Below are 16,867 nucleotides of genomic sequence, written 5' to 3' on the forward strand. Positions count from 1 at the left end.
TAAACAAACACCCCCCCCCCCCTTTTTTTTTTGTGATGAGACTTGTGTGTATATATATATCATAAAATTTATTTTTTGTCTATGTATTGCTTTGCATATAGATGGATTCAACAAGAAGAAATAAAGAGAGAGAGAGATGGGGAAAAGAGGGGTTTCAGCTATGTTTCTAATTTTCATGTACAACAATTTATTAGATTCTTTTTGAAAAATATTGGTGGCCTGAAAAGGGCCGTTATGTTTGGTGAAAAAATCCACACTTCTTAAGCACGTTCTCCACGGATTCTTCGTGCCAATTGGATATCCTTTGGCATGATGGTTACTCTCTTGGCGTGGATTGCGCACAAGTTGGTATCCTCGAAGAGACCGACCAAGTAGGCTTCGCTGGCTTCCTGTAGGGCCATGACGGCCTGAACTCTGGAATCGGAGATCAGTTTTGAAGTCCTGGGCGATTTCACGGACTAATCTCTGGAAGGGGAGTTCCTGATGAGGAGCTCTGTGCTCTTCTGGTATCTCCTGATTTCTCGGAGAGCGACTGTTCCTGGCCTGTATCTATGTGGTTTCTTGACTCCACCGGTTGCAGGTGCGCTCTTACGGGCGGCCTTGGTGGCAAGTTGTTTTCTTGGAGCTTTACCTCCGGTGGATTTACGTGCAGTTTGCTTTGTTCGTGCATGACTAATTAGCTCTGTGGACGATTTGCTACAGAAAGAATACTTGAAAATTTCGGTGAATGTGTTTTTGTGCTTGCCGGAGGATTGAAATCACGGTGACGATTGGATCACCACTTACATAAGCTGGCGTTGATTGGTCCGCATATCTTAAATCTGATTGGGACTGATTTGTAAGGGACTTTGACAGTTTTCAATCCATTTTTTACTGAAAAACTGCTCAACCCAAGCTGACAGTAAAAATGCCCCCTTTTTTCATTCATAATTACAGTTTCTGATCATCCCTCATAGCTCAACAATAGTAAATTAGTGTCACGGTTTCAATATGATAAATCTGAAGAAGAAAAAAAATAATAATGAAAAAAGGTCAAAATACATGGCAGAAACATTAAGAAAGGAAAGAAAAATAAAACAGGAAAAAATAAAAATAAAATGCAGTTATAACACAAACAAAGCGAAATAGAAAATAAAAAAACAGAAACAAATGGAATTACACATTCCCGACATGACATTGTACGGATCGGCTGAGTTCTTTATTGTTGATATTATGTCATATTTATGTATATTTAATATAAAAAAAAGAAGATGTGGTATGATTTTCATTTGGGCTGGGCACATTTGTCTCATTGTCTGATTGTCGGTGTGCTTACATCGATTCCACATCTTTAATTACACAAACAATAACTAAATAAAGACAGAAAGGACAGAGAGAGAGAGAGAGAGAGAGATGAGAGAGGAGAGAGAGAGAGAGAGAGAGAGAGAGAGAGAGAGAGAGAGAGAGAGAGAGAGAGAGAGAGAGAGAGAGAGAGAGAGAGATGCTGAAAAAAAAAATGGAAAAAGGAAAAGAATGGAAAGTACATATCATATATAAAAGTGTTGACGAAAGAGATAATGTTAACAAAAACTATAAAATAATTATAATAATAAAAAAAACCACACACCTTCTCAGATGAATCTAAGCATGCTCGCATCAATAACCAAGAGAGAGAAAGAAGAGAGCCAGACTAGTATTAAATATAAATACTATCAGTGTTGTTTTTTTTCCCCGACAAACTTTATATGATTTAACTGAGCTACTTTGGGTTCACAGAGTCAGAAGTTCGACAATAAATGTTCTGATGAAGAAGACTGAAAAAGTTACTAGACTTAGTGTTATGCTAAAGAACTGTACTTAAATGGGATGCGTTAGAGAGAGAGAAAAGAAGAATCACGGAAGAAGGGACATTTATATTTTAGGACATTTTTTATTTGTTATGTATTATAATATATTTTTTCAATTATGTATGGGGAATAAAGTATTACTAAGATGTACAACAATTTTAGACTCTTTTTGAAAAATATTGGTGCCCTGAAAAGGCCGTTGTTAAGTGAGTAATCTGTATATATCCACTTTTTACTTGGCAGCTTTCTGGGTCTTCTTTGGCAGAAGTACAGCCTGGCTGTGTTTGGTAAAACACCTCCCTGGGCAATGGTGACACAAGACAAGAGTTTGTTCAACTCTTCGTCGTTTCTGATGCCAACTGAGATGACGGGAAATGATTCTGCTCTTATTGTTGTCACGAGCGGCGTTCCTGCCAACTCCAATACTTCAGCTGCTAAGTATTCTAAGACAGCTGCGAGGTAACACTGGTTCACCGGCACCAACTCTCTCGGCTAGTTCCTTTCCTCAAAAGTCTGTGGATACACCGACTGGGACTGAAATCACGGCACGGGATGACCTAGACTTTGCCTTTGCTTTTGCTTTTCCTCCTTTTCCTCGTCCTGACATTTTGTACTATTTGGTTGATCGACACTGAGTAAAGTGATACAATTTTTCTTCAAATTTAGCTTATATACCCACTAAACGGATGAACGATGTTTTTATTATACACCAATCAGAACGAAGCTCTCTGCGGGCAGTTAGGCTACCGAACATTCAACATGTTATGGTGCTCTCTCCGAGGTTCGCGTTCAATAAAATCTTTCAATCCGTTTTGCCCAGTATATAAACAAATTGAAAATAATTTTTCACCATTACTTATTTGATTATCAACCAGTAACATGCCACCCAAAGTAGGAACTAAAGGAGCCAAGAAGGCCGTCACCAAGGCAAAGACTGCCAGACCCGGCGGTGACAAGAAAAGGAGGAGGAAGAGACGTGAATCCTATGCTATCTACATCTACAAAGTCTTGAGACAAGTTCACCCCGACACCGGAGTGTCCTCAAAGGCAATGTCCATCATGAACAGCTTAGTCAACGATATCTTCGAGAGAATCGCAGCAGAGGCCTCCCGATTGGCACACTACAACAAAAGATCTACCATCACATCCCGGGAGATCCAGACCGCTGTCCGTCTTCTCTTACCCGGAGAATTGGCCAAGCACGCTGTCAGTGAAGGTACCAAAGCCGTCACTAAATACACCAGCAGCAAGTAAACAGTCTGAAGTTTATAACTTCACAAACGGCCCTTTTCAGGGCCACCAACATTTTTCAAAAAGAATTTACATTTGTTGTACATCATGTTCAAACTTCTAAACAAAGCTATAAATCCCAACCCCCAGCTATAACTACTTTCAAACTATTATCAATAGTATATGGTTACTTTTCTCTTCTTTCTATCTGTATAACAAATATACGTGTATTTCACTCATTCTGTAGTATTTAATTTGCCAAAACTACAAAGCGTAAATACATAAATCATGAAGAACAAAACAGTGCTTTCATTCCAATTAATAGAGTTGATAAATTTACGATTTCTTTTGCTTTTCGAGAGAAAAAAAATATTGCGAGAATTATTTTACACGGAAACAAGAACATTACCTAATATTAAAACCACGCAAAAACTCTATAATTGAATATAACAGAATCTACAGATTTTGTGTGTAAAAGTCCGTGCATTTTGTTTTGAAATTTTCTCTTCTTCGTGTAGGCAAATGCACGGATTTGATCTTTGAACGTATTCATAAACCTTCAGAAATATAAATTCTCAAATAAATACAAGAGTAAGAGTAAGGAGTTAATTAAAAAGAAAGCCAGATATTTAAAAAAAAAAGGGGGGAGGGGGTTAACGAGAGAGAGAGAAAATAGTTGCGGATCAGGATCAGGAAAACAAGAAAAACGGTTGAAAAATTCATGAACATTAGAGAAAAGAATAGAAGTGGGAGCAAGCTTTGATTTCAAGATTTTGTTTAAAACGATGTACAACAAATCTAAGATTCTTTTTGAAAAATGTTGGTGGCCCCTGAAAAGGGCCGTTGTTTATATTAGCTGGGTGGCTGTTTAACCTCCGAATCCGTACAAGGTACGTCCTTGACGTTTCAAAGCGTAGACAACATCCATGGCAGTGACAGTCTTCCTCTTGGCGTGCTCTGTGTATGTGACAGCATCACGGATGACATTTTCCAAGAAAACTTAAGGACACCACGGGTTTCCTCATAGATGAGTCCAGATATACGTTTTACTCCACCTCTTCTTGCTAAACGACGGATGGCTGGCTTGGTGATACCTTGGATGTTATCACGCAACACCTTCCTGTGACGCTTGGCGCCTCCTTTTCCTAGACCTTTACCTCCTTTTCCTCTGCCTGACAAGTTATAACTATTTGTGGTGATTAGTTAAATAATACTTTCCGTCTAACAGCGACTCTTTATATATCACCAACGCGGCCGTAAAGAAGTATCACACATTTTCAGTTAACTGTTGTCTGATTGGCTTACGTTGTTTTATTCCGGGAGGTAACTCTGTACTGCCTTAAACTGTGTACACTTTCAATCCACTTTTTCATTCTAGGTCTGAAAAATATAATAATTCATATCAGACAGTAATTTTTTAAGAAAAAAACTATTATTGAACAGAAAAAAACTTTCAATCGGAATAAAAATGACTGAAGGAGACAAAAAAAGCTCCAAAATGTTGAAAAGTTTTCATTTTAAGATAGAAAAGTATGATAAATAAATGATAAATGAAAATCACTTTAGACAGTCAAAATTATAAAGATAATTATTTGCTTTCTCTGAACAGACATTTTCATTCAATGTCAATACACATTTCAACTAATGGAATGGAATTTAGTTGGGGAAAAAATAAACCTCACAGACATATCTAGGAATACTGGTTATCTATTTGTCTATTTGATGTACCCAGAAATTGGATACATCACAGGATTTTACATGCTTGCAGTTTTCTACCTGTCCTTTCATAACTCAACATCATCTGTCAAAGCTGTGCTTGCCATCCATCAAAGATCTGCTGCAGGTACTTCAGATCATAAATGAGAGAATGTATGAATAAAACTGTTATTGTTATTACTATTAAAGATTTTTTTTTTTAGGTATTACAGTGAAGAAAAGAGATGCCCCTGTCTGCGGGTAAAACTTCTTATGTGTGCATCTTCCTTTCAATTTTATTTTTAAAACACCATTCTATATTTATCCACAGTATGACGATGACAATTTCATCAGCCAATCCAATAAAAATGTTAATGCGCACACATATACTTACTATTCTGAAGGACATCTTTTAGCCAGAAAAGTTTATAATAAGTCTGAAAACTACTTTTTATCATATAAAAAAGCTTATAAGTGCAAGATATATGCTTACATGGACTTCCTACAGTGAAATTTTGTGGGGACTACTTGGACCCGTACCGAAATTATATTAATTTAAATAGAAATTTCATGATTTTGTAAACTAGCAGCAAGACAAGACTCTAAAGTGGACAAAATATATTACTACATACATGATAAAAATTTTCTTTACAATTCTGACTGAAAAAAAGCTCTAAATTTTTGATAAAAGTACCCTGTAATATCAGCTTTTCTAAAAGAAATATTCAAATTAATGAATTATACATGATATTTAAACTCTAACTTAAAAAAAAAAGGTTATATTTTGGCCAGTTGGTGGTTCTCTTTCTTTGGTCTAGACTACTGGTGTAAATAATACATCAAAAGAAGACAAGACAAAACAAGCGAAGAAAATAAAAGAAAAGAACAGAAGTACAGATAGAAACATTCATATGTTGATCTTTTTTTTTATATAATGTACTATTTAATATTCTACACACAAGGACGTACATGTACCATGATAACAAACACCCCCCCCCCCCCTTTTTTTTTTGTGATGAGACTTGTGTGTATATATATATCATAAAATTTATTTTTTGTCTATGTATTGCTTTGCATATAGATGGATTCAACAAGAAGAAATAAAGAGAGAGAGAGATGGGGAAAAGAGGGGTTCAGCTATGTTTCTAATTTTCATGTACAACAATTTATAGATTCTTTTTGAAAAATATTGGTGGCCCTGAAAAGGGCCGTTATGTTTTGTGAAAAAATCACACTTCTTAAGCACGTTCTCCACGGATTCTTCGTGCCAATTGGATATCCTTGGCATGATGGTTACTCTCTTGGCGTGGATTGCGCACAAGTTGGTATCCTCGAAGAGACCGACCAAGTAGGCTTCGCTGGCTTCCTGTAGGGCCATGACGGCTGAACTCTGGAATCGGAGATCAGTTTTGAAGTCCTGGGCGATTTCACGGACTAATCTCTGGAAGGGGAGTTTCCTGATGAGGAGCTCTGTGCTCTTCTGGTATCTCCTGATTTCTCGGAGAGCGACTGTTCCTGGCCTGTATCTATGTGGTTTCTTGACTCCACCGGTTGCAGGTGCGCTCTTACGGGCGGCCTTGGTGGCAAGTTGTTTTCTTGGAGCTTTACCTCCGGTGGATTTACGTGCAGTTTGCTTTGTTCGTGCCATGACTATTAGCTCTGTGGACGATTTGCTACAGAAAGAATACTTGAAAATTTCGGTGAATGTGTTTTTGTGCTTGCCGGGAGGATTGAAATCACGGTGACGATTGGATCACCACTTACATAAAGCTGGCGTTGATTGGTCCGCATATCTTAAATCTGATTGGACTGATTTGTAAGGGACTTTGACAGTTTTCAATCCATTTTTTACTGAAAAACTGCTCAACCCAAGCTGACAGTAAAAATGCCCCCTTTTTTCATTCATAATTACAGTTTCTGATCATCCCTCATAGCTCAACAATAGTAAATTAGTGTCACGGTTTCAATATGATAAATCTGAAGAAGAAAAAAAATAATAATGAAAAAAGGTCAAAATACATGCAGAAACATTAAGGAAAGGAAAGAAAAATAAAACAGGAAAAAATAAAAATAAAATGCAGTTATAACACAAACAAAGCGAAATAGAAAATAAAAAAACAGAAACAAATGGAATTACACATTCCCGACATGACATTGTACGGATCGGCTGAGTTTCTTTATTGTTGTATTATGTCATATTTATGTATATTTAATATAAAAAAAAGAAGATGTGGTATGATTTTCATTTGGGCTGGGCACATTTGTCTCATTGTCTGATTGTCGGTGTGCTTACATCGATTCCACATCTTTAATACACAAACAATAACTAAATAAAGACAGAAAGACAGAGAGAGAGAGAGAGAGAGAGAGAGAGAGAGAGAGAGAGAGAGAGAGAGAGAGAGAGAGAGAGAGAGAGAGAGAGAGAGAGAGAGAGAGAGAGAGAGAGAGAGAGAGATGCTGAAAAAAAAAATGGAAAAAGGAAAAGAATGGAAAGTACATATCATATATAAAAGTGTTGACGAAAGAGATAATGTTAACAAAAACTATAAATAATTATAATAATAAAAAAAACCACACACCTTCTCAGATGAATCTAAGCATGCTCGCATCAATAACCAAGAGAGAGAAAGAAGAGAGCAGACTAGTATTAAATATAAATACTATCAGTGTTGTTTTTTTTCCCCGACAAACTTTATATGATTTAACTGAGCTACTTGTGGGTTCAAAGAGTCAGAAAGTTCGACAATAAATGTTCTGATGAAGAAGACTGAAAAAGTTACTAGACTTAGTGTTATGCTATAAGAACTGTACTTAAATGGGATGCGTTAGAGAGAGAAGAAAAGAAGAATCACGGAAGAAGGGACATTTATATTTTAGACATTTTTTATTTGTTATGTAGTAGAATATATTTTTTTCAATTATGTATGGGGAATAAAGTATTACTAAGATGTACAACAATTTTAGACTCTTTTTGAAAAATATTGGTGGCCCTGAAAAGGGCCGTTGTTAAGTGAGTAATCTGATATATCCACTTTTTACTTGGCAGCTTTCTGGGTCTTCTTTGGCAGAAGTACAGCCTGGATGTTTGGTAAAACACCTCCCTGGGCAATGGTGACACCAGACAAGAGTTTGTTCAACTCTTCGTCGTTTCTGATGGCCAACTGGAGATGACGGGGAATGATTCTGCTCTTCTTGTTGTCACGAGCGGCGTTTCCTGCCAACTCCAATACTTCAGCTGCTAAGTATTCTAAGACAGCTGCGAGGTACACTGGTGCACCGGCACCAACTCTCTCGGCATAGTTTCCTTTCCTCAAAAGTCTGTGGATACGACCGACTGGGAACTGAAGTCCGGCACGGGATGACCTAGACTTTGCCTTTGCTTTTGCTTTTCCTCCTTTTCCTCGTCCTGACATTTTGTACTATTTGGTTGATCGACACTGAGTAAAGTGATACAATTTTTCTTCAAAATTTAGCTTATATACCCACTAAACGGATTGAACGATGTTTTTATTATACACCAATCAGAACGAAGCTCTCTGCGGGCAGTTAGGCTACCGAACATTCAACATGTTATGGGTGCTCTCTCCGAGGTTCGCGTTCAATAAAATCTTTCAATCCGTTTTGCCCAGTATATAAACAAATTGAAAATAATTTTTCACCATTACTTATTTGATTATCAAACCAGTAACATGCCACCCAAAGTAGGAACTAAAGGAGCCAAGAAGGCCGTCACCAAGGCAAAGACTGCCAGACCCGGCGGTGACAAGAAAAGGAGGAGGAAGAGACGTGAATCCTATGCTATCTACATCTACAAAGTCTTGAGACAAGTTCACCCCGACACCGGAGTGTCCTCAAAGGCAATGTCCATCATGAACAGCTTCGTCAACGATATCTTCGAGAGAATCGCAGCAGAGGCCTCCCGATTGGCACACTACAACAAAAGATCTACCATCACATCCCGGGAGATCCAGACCGCTGTCCGTCTTCTCTTACCCGGAGAATTGGCCAAGCACGCTGTCAGTGAAGGTACCAAAGCCGTCACTAAATACACCAGCAGCAAGTAAACAGTCTGAAGTTTATAACTTCACAAACGGCCCTTTTCAGGGCCACCAACATTTTTCAAAAAGAATTTACATTTGTTGTACATCATGTCAAACTTCTAAACAAAGCTATAAATCCCAACCCCCAGCTATAACTACTTTCAAACTATTTCAATAGTATATGGTTACTTTTCTCTTCTTTCTATCTGTATAACAAATATACGTGTATTTCACTCATTCTGTAGTATTTAATTTGCCAAAACTACAAAGCGTAAATACATAAATCATGAAGAACAAAACAGTGCTTTCATTCCAATTAATAGAGTTGATAAATTTACGATTTCTTTTGCTTTTCGAGAGAAAAAAAATATTGCGAGAATTATTTTACACGGAAACAAGAACATTACCTAATATTAAACCACGCAAAAACTCTATAATTGAATATAACAGAATCTACAGATTTTGTGTGTAAAAGTCCGTGCATTTTGTTTTGAAATTTTCTCTCTTCGTGTAGGCAAATGCACGGATTTGATCTTTGAACGTATTCATAAACCTTCAGAAATATAAATTCTCAAATAAATACAAGAGTAAGAGTAAGGAGTTAATTAAAAAGAAAGCCAGATATTTAAAAAAAAAAGGGGGGAGGGGGATAACGAGAGAGAGAGAAAATAGTTGCGGATCAGGATCAGGGAAAACAAGAAAACGGTTGAAAAATTCATGAACATTAGAGAAAAGAATAGAAGTGGGAGCAAGCTTTGATTTCAAGATTTTGTTTAAAACGATGTACAACAAATCTAAGATTCTTTTTGAAAAATGTTGGTGGCCCTGAAAAGGGCCGTTGTTTATATTAGCTGGGTGGCTGTTTAACCTCCGAATCCGTACAAGGTACGTCCTTGACGTTTCAAAGCGTAGACAACATCCATGGCAGTGACAGTCTTCCTCTTGGCGTGCTCTGTGTATGTGACAGCATCACGGATGACATTTTCCAAGAAAACTTTAAGGACACCACGGGTTTCCTCATAGATGAGTCCAGATATACGTTTTACTCCACCTCTTCTTGCTAAACGACGGATGGCTGGCTTGGTGATACCTTGGATGTTATCACGCAACACCTTCCTGTGACGCTTGGCGCCTCCTTTTCCTAGACCTTTACCTCCTTTTCCTCTGCCTGACATGTTTAACTATTTGTGGTGATTAGTTAAATAATACTTTCCGTCTAACAGCGACTCTTTATATATCACCAACGCGGCCGTAAAAGAAGTATCACACATTTTCAGTTAACTGTTGTCTGATTGGCTTACGTTGTTTTATTCCGGGAGGTAACTCTGTACTGCCTTAAACTGTGTACACTTTCAATCCACTTTTTCATTCTAGGTCTGAAAAATATAATAATTCATATCAGACAGTAATTTTTTAAGAAAAAACTATTATTGAACAGAAAAAAACTTTCAATCGGAATAAAAATGACTGAAGGAGACAAAAAAAGCTCCAAAATGTTGAAAAGTTTTCATTTTAAGATAGAAAAGTATGATAAATAAATGATAAATGAAAATCACTTTAGACAGTCAAAATTATAAAGATAATTATTTGCTTTCTCTGAACAGACATTTTCATTCAATGTCAATACACATTTCAACTTAATGGAATGGAATTTAGTTGGGGAAAAAATAAACCTCACAGACATATCTAGGAATACTGGTTATCTATTTGTCTATTTGATGTACCCAGAAATTGGATACATCACAGGATTTTACATGCTTGCAGTTTTCTACCTGTCTTTCATAACTCAACATCATCTGTCAAAGCTGTGCTTGCCATCCATCAAAGATCTGCTGCAGGTACTTCAGATCATAAATGAGAGAATGTATGAATAAAACTGTTATTGTTATTACTATTAAAGATTTTTTTTTTTAGGTATTACAGTGAAGAAAAGAGATGCCCCTGTCTGCGGGTAAAACTTCTTATGTGTGCATCTTCCTTTCAATTTTATTTTTAAACACCATTCTATATTTATCCACAGTATGACGATGACAATTTCATCAGCCAATCCAATAAAAATGTTAATGCGCACACATATACTTACTATTCTGAAGACATCTTTTAGCCAGAAAAGTTTATAATAAGTCTGAAAACTACTTTTTATCATATAAAAAAGCTTATAAGTGCAAGATATATGCTTACATGGACTTCCTACAGTGAAATTTTGTGGGGACTACTTGGACCCGTACCGAAATTATATTAATTTAAATAGAAATTTCATGATTTTGTAAACTAGCAGCAAGACAAGACTCTAAAGTGGACAAAATATATTACTACATACATGATAAAAATTTTCTTTACAATTCTGACTGAAAAAAAGCTCTAAATTTTTGATAAAAGTACCCTGTAATATCAGCTTTTCTAAAAGAAATATTCAAATTAATGAATTATACATGATATTTAAACTCTAACTTAAAAAAAAAGGTTATATTTTGGCCAGTTGGTGGTTCTCTTTCTTTGGTCTAGACTACTGGTGTAAATAATACATCAAAAGAAGACAAGACAAAACAAGCGAAGAAAATAAAAGAAAAGAACAGAAGTACAGATAGAAACATTCATATGTTGATCTTTTTTTTTATATAATGTACTATTTAATATTCTACACACAAGGACGTACATGTACCATGATAAACAAACACCCCCCCCCCCCTTTTTTTTTGTGATGAGACTTGTGTGTATATATATATCATAAAATTTATTTTTTGTCTATGTATTGCTTTGCATATAGATGGATTCAACAAGAAGAAATAAAAGAGAGAGAGAGATGGGGAAAAGAGGGGTTCAGCTATGTTTCTAATTTTCATGTACAACAATTTATAGATTCTTTTTGAAAAATATTGGTGGCCCTGAAAAGGGCCGTTATGTTTTGGTGAAAAAATCACACTTCTTAAGCACGTTCTCCACGGATTCTTCGTGCCAATTGGATATCCTTTGGCATGATGGTTACTCTCTTGGCGTGGATTGCGCACAAGTTGGTATCCTCGAAGAGACCGACCAAGTAGGCTTCGCTGGCTTCCTGTAGGGCCATGACGGCTGAACTCTGGAATCGGAGATCAGTTTTGAAGTCCTGGGCGATTTCACGGACTAATCTCTGGAAGGGGAGTTTCCTGATGAGGAGCTCTGTGCTCTTCTGGTATCTCCTGATTTCTCGGAGAGCGACTGTTCCTGGCCTGTATCTATGTGGTTTCTTGACTCCACCGGTTGCAGGTGCGCTCTTACGGGCGGCCTTGGTGGCAAGTTGTTTTCTTGGAGCTTTACCTCCGGTGGATTTACGTGCAGTTTGCTTTGTTCGTGCCATGACTATTAGCTCTGTGGACGATTTGCTACAGAAAGAATACTTGAAAATTTCGGTGAATGTGTTTTTGTGCTTGCCGGGAGGATTGAAATCACGGTGACGATTGGATCACCACTTACATAAAGCTGGCGTTGATTGGTCCGCATATCTTAAATCTGATTGGACTGATTTGTAAGGGACTTTGACAGTTTTCAATCCATTTTTTACTGAAAAACTGCTCAACCCAAGCTGACAGTAAAAATGCCCCCTTTTTTCATTCATAATTACAGTTTCTGATCATCCCTCATAGCTCAACAATAGTAAATTAGTGTCACGGTTTCAATATGATAAATCTGAAGAAGAAAAAAAATAATAATGAAAAAAGGTCAAAATACATGCAGAAACATTAAGGAAAGGAAAGAAAAATAAAACAGGAAAAAATAAAAATAAAATGCAGTTATAACACAAACAAAGCGAAATAGAAAATAAAAAAACAGAAACAAATGGAATTACACATTCCCGACATGACATTGTACGGATCGGCTGAGTTTCTTTATTGTTGTATTATGTCATATTTATGTATATTTAATATAAAAAAAAGAAGATGTGGTATGATTTTCATTTGGGCTGGGCACATTTGTCTCATTGTCTGATTGTCGGTGTGCTTACATCGATTCCACATCTTTAATACACAAACAATAACTAAATAAAGACAGAAAGACAGAGAGAGAGAGAGAGAGAGAGAGAGAGAGAGAGAGAGAGAGAGAGAGAGAGAGAGAGAGAGAGAGAGAGATGCTGAAAAAAAAAATGGAAAAAGGAAAAGAATGGAAAGTACATATCATATATAAAAGTGTTGACGAAAGAGATAATGTTAACAAAAACTATAAATAATTATAATAATAAAAAAAACCACACACCTTCTCAGATGAATCTAAGCATGCTCGCATCAATAACCAAGAGAGAGAAAGAAGAGAGCAGACTAGTATTAAATATAAATACTATCAGTGTTGTTTTTTTTCCCCGACAAACTTTATATGATTTAACTGAGCTACTTGTGGGTTCAAAGAGTCAGAAAGTTCGACAATAAATGTTCTGATGAAGAAGACTGAAAAAGTTACTAGACTTAGTGTTATGCTATAAGAACTGTACTTAAATGGGATGCGTTAGAGAGAGAAGAAAAGAAGAATCACGGAAGAAGGGACATTTATATTTTAGACATTTTTTATTTGTTATGTAGTAGAATATATTTTTTTCAATTATGTATGGGGAATAAAGTATTACTAAGATGTACAACAATTTTAGACTCTTTTTGAAAAATATTGGTGGCCCTGAAAAGGGCCGTTGTTAAGTGAGTAATCTGATATATCCACTTTTTACTTGGCAGCTTTCTGGGTCTTCTTTGGCAGAAGTACAGCCTGGATGTTTGGTAAAACACCTCCCTGGGCAATGGTGACACCAGACAAGAGTTTGTTCAACTCTTCGTCGTTTCTGATGGCCAACTGGAGATGACGGGGAATGATTCTGCTCTTCTTGTTGTCACGAGCGGCGTTTCCTGCCAACTCCAATACTTCAGCTGCTAAGTATTCTAAGACAGCTGCGAGGTACACTGGTGCACCGGCACCAACTCTCTCGGCATAGTTTCCTTTCCTCAAAAGTCTGTGGATACGACCGACTGGGAACTGAAGTCCGGCACGGGATGACCTAGACTTTGCCTTTGCTTTTGCTTTTCCTCCTTTTCCTCGTCCTGACATTTTGTACTATTTGGTTGATCGACACTGAGTAAAGTGATACAATTTTTCTTCAAAATTTAGCTTATATACCCACTAAACGGATTGAACGATGTTTTTATTATACACCAATCAGAACGAAGCTCTCTGCGGGCAGTTAGGCTACCGAACATTCAACATGTTATGGGTGCTCTCTCCGAGGTTCGCGTTCAATAAAATCTTTCAATCCGTTTTGCCCAGTATATAAACAAATTGAAAATAATTTTTCACCATTACTTATTTGATTATCAAACCAGTAACATGCCACCCAAAGTAGGAACTAAAGGAGCCAAGAAGGCCGTCACCAAGGCAAAGACTGCCAGACCCGGCGGTGACAAGAAAAGGAGGAGGAAGAGACGTGAATCCTATGCTATCTACATCTACAAAGTCTTGAGACAAGTTCACCCCGACACCGGAGTGTCCTCAAAGGCAATGTCCATCATGAACAGCTTCGTCAACGATATCTTCGAGAGAATCGCAGCAGAGGCCTCCCGATTGGCACACTACAACAAAAGATCTACCATCACATCCCGGGAGATCCAGACCGCTGTCCGTCTTCTCTTACCCGGAGAATTGGCCAAGCACGCTGTCAGTGAAGGTACCAAAGCCGTCACTAAATACACCAGCAGCAAGTAAACAGTCTGAAGTTTATAACTTCACAAACGGCCCTTTTCAGGGCCACCAACATTTTTCAAAAAGAATTTACATTTGTTGTACATCATGTCAAACTTCTAAACAAAGCTATAAATCCCAACCCCCAGCTATAACTACTTTCAAACTATTTCAATAGTATATGGTTACTTTTCTCTTCTTTCTATCTGTATAACAAATATACGTGTATTTCACTCATTCTGTAGTATTTAATTTGCCAAAACTACAAAGCGTAAATACATAAATCATGAAGAACAAAACAGTGCTTTCATTCCAATTAATAGAGTTGATAAATTTACGATTTCTTTTGCTTTTCGAGAGAAAAAAAATATTGCGAGAATTATTTTACACGGAAACAAGAACATTACCTAATATTAAACCACGCAAAAACTCTATAATTGAATATAACAGAATCTACAGATTTTGTGTGTAAAAGTCCGTGCATTTTGTTTTGAAATTTTCTCTCTTCGTGTAGGCAAATGCACGGATTTGATCTTTGAACGTATTCATAAACCTTCAGAAATATAAATTCTCAAATAAATACAAGAGTAAGAGTAAGGAGTTAATTAAAAAGAAAGCCAGATATTTAAAAAAAAAAGGGGGGAGGGGGATAACGAGAGAGAGAGAAAATAGTTGCGGATCAGGATCAGGGAAAACAAGAAAACGGTTGAAAAATTCATGAACATTAGAGAAAAGAATAGAAGTGGGAGCAAGCTTTGATTTCAAGATTTTGTTTAAAACGATGTACAACAAATCTAAGATTCTTTTTGAAAAATGTTGGTGGCCCTGAAAAGGGCCGTTGTTTATATTAGCTGGGTGGCTGTTTAACCTCCGAATCCGTACAAGGTACGTCCTTGACGTTTCAAAGCGTAGACAACATCCATGGCAGTGACAGTCTTCCTCTTGGCGTGCTCTGTGTATGTGACAGCATCACGGATGACATTTTCCAAGAAAACTTTAAGGACACCACGGGTTTCCTCATAGATGAGTCCAGATATACGTTTTACTCCACCTCTTCTTGCTAAACGACGGATGGCTGGCTTGGTGATACCTTGGATGTTATCACGCAACACCTTCCTGTGACGCTTGGCGCCTCCTTTTCCTAGACCTTTACCTCCTTTTCCTCTGCCTGACATGTTTAACTATTTGTGGTGATTAGTTAAATAATACTTTCCGTCTAACAGCGACTCTTTATATATCACCAACGCGGCCGTAAAAGAAGTATCACACATTTTCAGTTAACTGTTGTCTGATTGGCTTACGTTGTTTTATTCCGGGAGGTAACTCTGTACTGCCTTAAACTGTGTACACTTTCAATCCACTTTTTCATTCTAGGTCTGAAAAATATAATAATTCATATCAGACAGTAATTTTTTAAGAAAAAACTATTATTGAACAGAAAAAAACTTTCAATCGGAATAAAAATGACTGAAGGAGACAAAAAAAGCTCCAAAATGTTGAAAAGTTTTCATTTTAAGATAGAAAAGTATGATAAATAAATGATAAATGAAAATCACTTTAGACAGTCAAAATTATAAAGATAATTATTTGCTTTCTCTGAACAGACATTTTCATTCAATGTCAATACACATTTCAACTTAATGGAATGGAATTTAGTTGGGGAAAAAATAAACCTCACAGACATATCTAGGAATACTGGTTATCTATTTGTCTATTTGATGTACCCAGAAATTGGATACATCACAGGATTTTACATGCTTGCAGTTTTCTACCTGTCTTTCATAACTCAACATCATCTGTCAAAGCTGTGCTTGCCATCCATCAAAGATCTGCTGCAGGTACTTCAGATCATAAATGAGAGAATGTATGAATAAAACTGTTATTGTTATTACTATTAAAGATTTTTTTTTTTAGGTATTACAGTGAAGAAAAGAGATGCCCCTGTCTGCGGGTAAAACTTCTTATGTGTGCATCTTCCTTTCAATTTTATTTTTAAACACCATTCTATATTTATCCACTGTATGACGATGACAATTTCATCAGCCAATCCAATAAAAATGTTAATGCGCACACATATACTTACTATTCTGAAGACATCTTTTAGCCAGAAAAGTTTATAATAAGTCTGAAAACTACTTTTTATCATATAAAAAAGCTTATAAGTGCAAGATATATGCTTACATGGACTTCCTACAGTGAAATTTTGTGGGGACTACTTGGACCCGTACCGAAATTATATTAATTTAATAGAAATTTCATGATTTTTGTAAACTAGCAGCAAGACAAGGACTCTAAAGTGGACAAAATATATTACTACATACATGATAAAAATTTTCTTTACAATTCTGACTGAAAAAAAGCTCTAAATTTTGATAAAAGTACCCT

At 36.6% G+C, this 16,867-nt stretch overlaps 6 protein-coding genes and 1 pseudogene across 6 annotated transcripts; 3 read left to right on the top strand and 4 right to left on the bottom strand.

The window, feature by feature from the left end:
- Positions 1-2,058: 2,058 nt before the first annotated feature.
- On the bottom strand, positions 2,059-2,464 carry LOC139507312 (histone H2A-like; annotated as a pseudogene).
- A 237-nt stretch (positions 2,465-2,701) lies between these two features.
- On the top strand, positions 2,702-3,129 carry LOC139507310 (histone H2B-like). Its single transcript, XM_071295696.1, has one exon. It carries the CDS (start codon positions 2,706-2,708, stop codon positions 3,078-3,080), a length of 375 nt encoding a protein of 124 aa, XP_071151797.1. The 5' UTR covers positions 2,702-2,705; the 3' UTR covers positions 3,081-3,129.
- A 4,603-nt stretch (positions 3,130-7,732) lies between these two features.
- On the bottom strand, positions 7,733-8,294 carry LOC139507313 (histone H2A). Its single transcript, XM_071295698.1, has one exon. It carries the CDS (start codon positions 8,162-8,164, stop codon positions 7,787-7,789), a length of 378 nt encoding a protein of 125 aa, XP_071151799.1. The 5' UTR covers positions 8,165-8,294; the 3' UTR covers positions 7,733-7,786.
- Positions 8,295-8,377: 83 nt separating this feature from the next.
- Positions 8,378-8,864, top strand: LOC139507316 (histone H2B). The gene has a single exon (XM_071295700.1). It carries the CDS (start codon positions 8,441-8,443, stop codon positions 8,813-8,815), a length of 375 nt encoding a protein of 124 aa, XP_071151801.1. The 5' UTR covers positions 8,378-8,440; the 3' UTR covers positions 8,816-8,864.
- A 743-nt stretch (positions 8,865-9,607) lies between these two features.
- On the bottom strand, positions 9,608-15,855 carry LOC139507311 (uncharacterized). Its single transcript, XM_071295697.1, has 3 exons — positions 15,349-15,855; positions 11,721-12,197; positions 9,608-9,966 (listed from the first exon to the last, which is right to left on the bottom strand). Exons 1-3 carry the CDS (start codon positions 15,655-15,657, stop codon positions 9,655-9,657), a joined length of 1,098 nt encoding a protein of 365 aa, XP_071151798.1. The 5' UTR covers positions 15,658-15,855; the 3' UTR covers positions 9,608-9,654.
- LOC139507315 (histone H2A) lies at positions 13,424-13,907 on the bottom strand. Its single transcript, XM_071295699.1, has one exon. The coding sequence runs from the start codon at positions 13,853-13,855 to the stop codon at positions 13,478-13,480; it is 378 nt and encodes a 125-aa protein (XP_071151800.1). The 5' UTR covers positions 13,856-13,907; the 3' UTR covers positions 13,424-13,477.
- On the top strand, positions 14,068-14,555 carry LOC139507317 (histone H2B). The gene has a single exon (XM_071295701.1). It carries the CDS (start codon positions 14,132-14,134, stop codon positions 14,504-14,506), a length of 375 nt encoding a protein of 124 aa, XP_071151802.1. The 5' UTR covers positions 14,068-14,131; the 3' UTR covers positions 14,507-14,555.
- Positions 15,856-16,867: the final 1,012 nt, after the last annotated feature.

Source organism: Mytilus edulis, unplaced genomic scaffold, assembly GCF_963676685.1.
Source record: "Mytilus edulis unplaced genomic scaffold, xbMytEdul2.2 SCAFFOLD_2173, whole genome shotgun sequence".
NCBI classification, from domain to species: domain Eukaryota; kingdom Metazoa; phylum Mollusca; class Bivalvia; order Mytilida; family Mytilidae; genus Mytilus; species Mytilus edulis.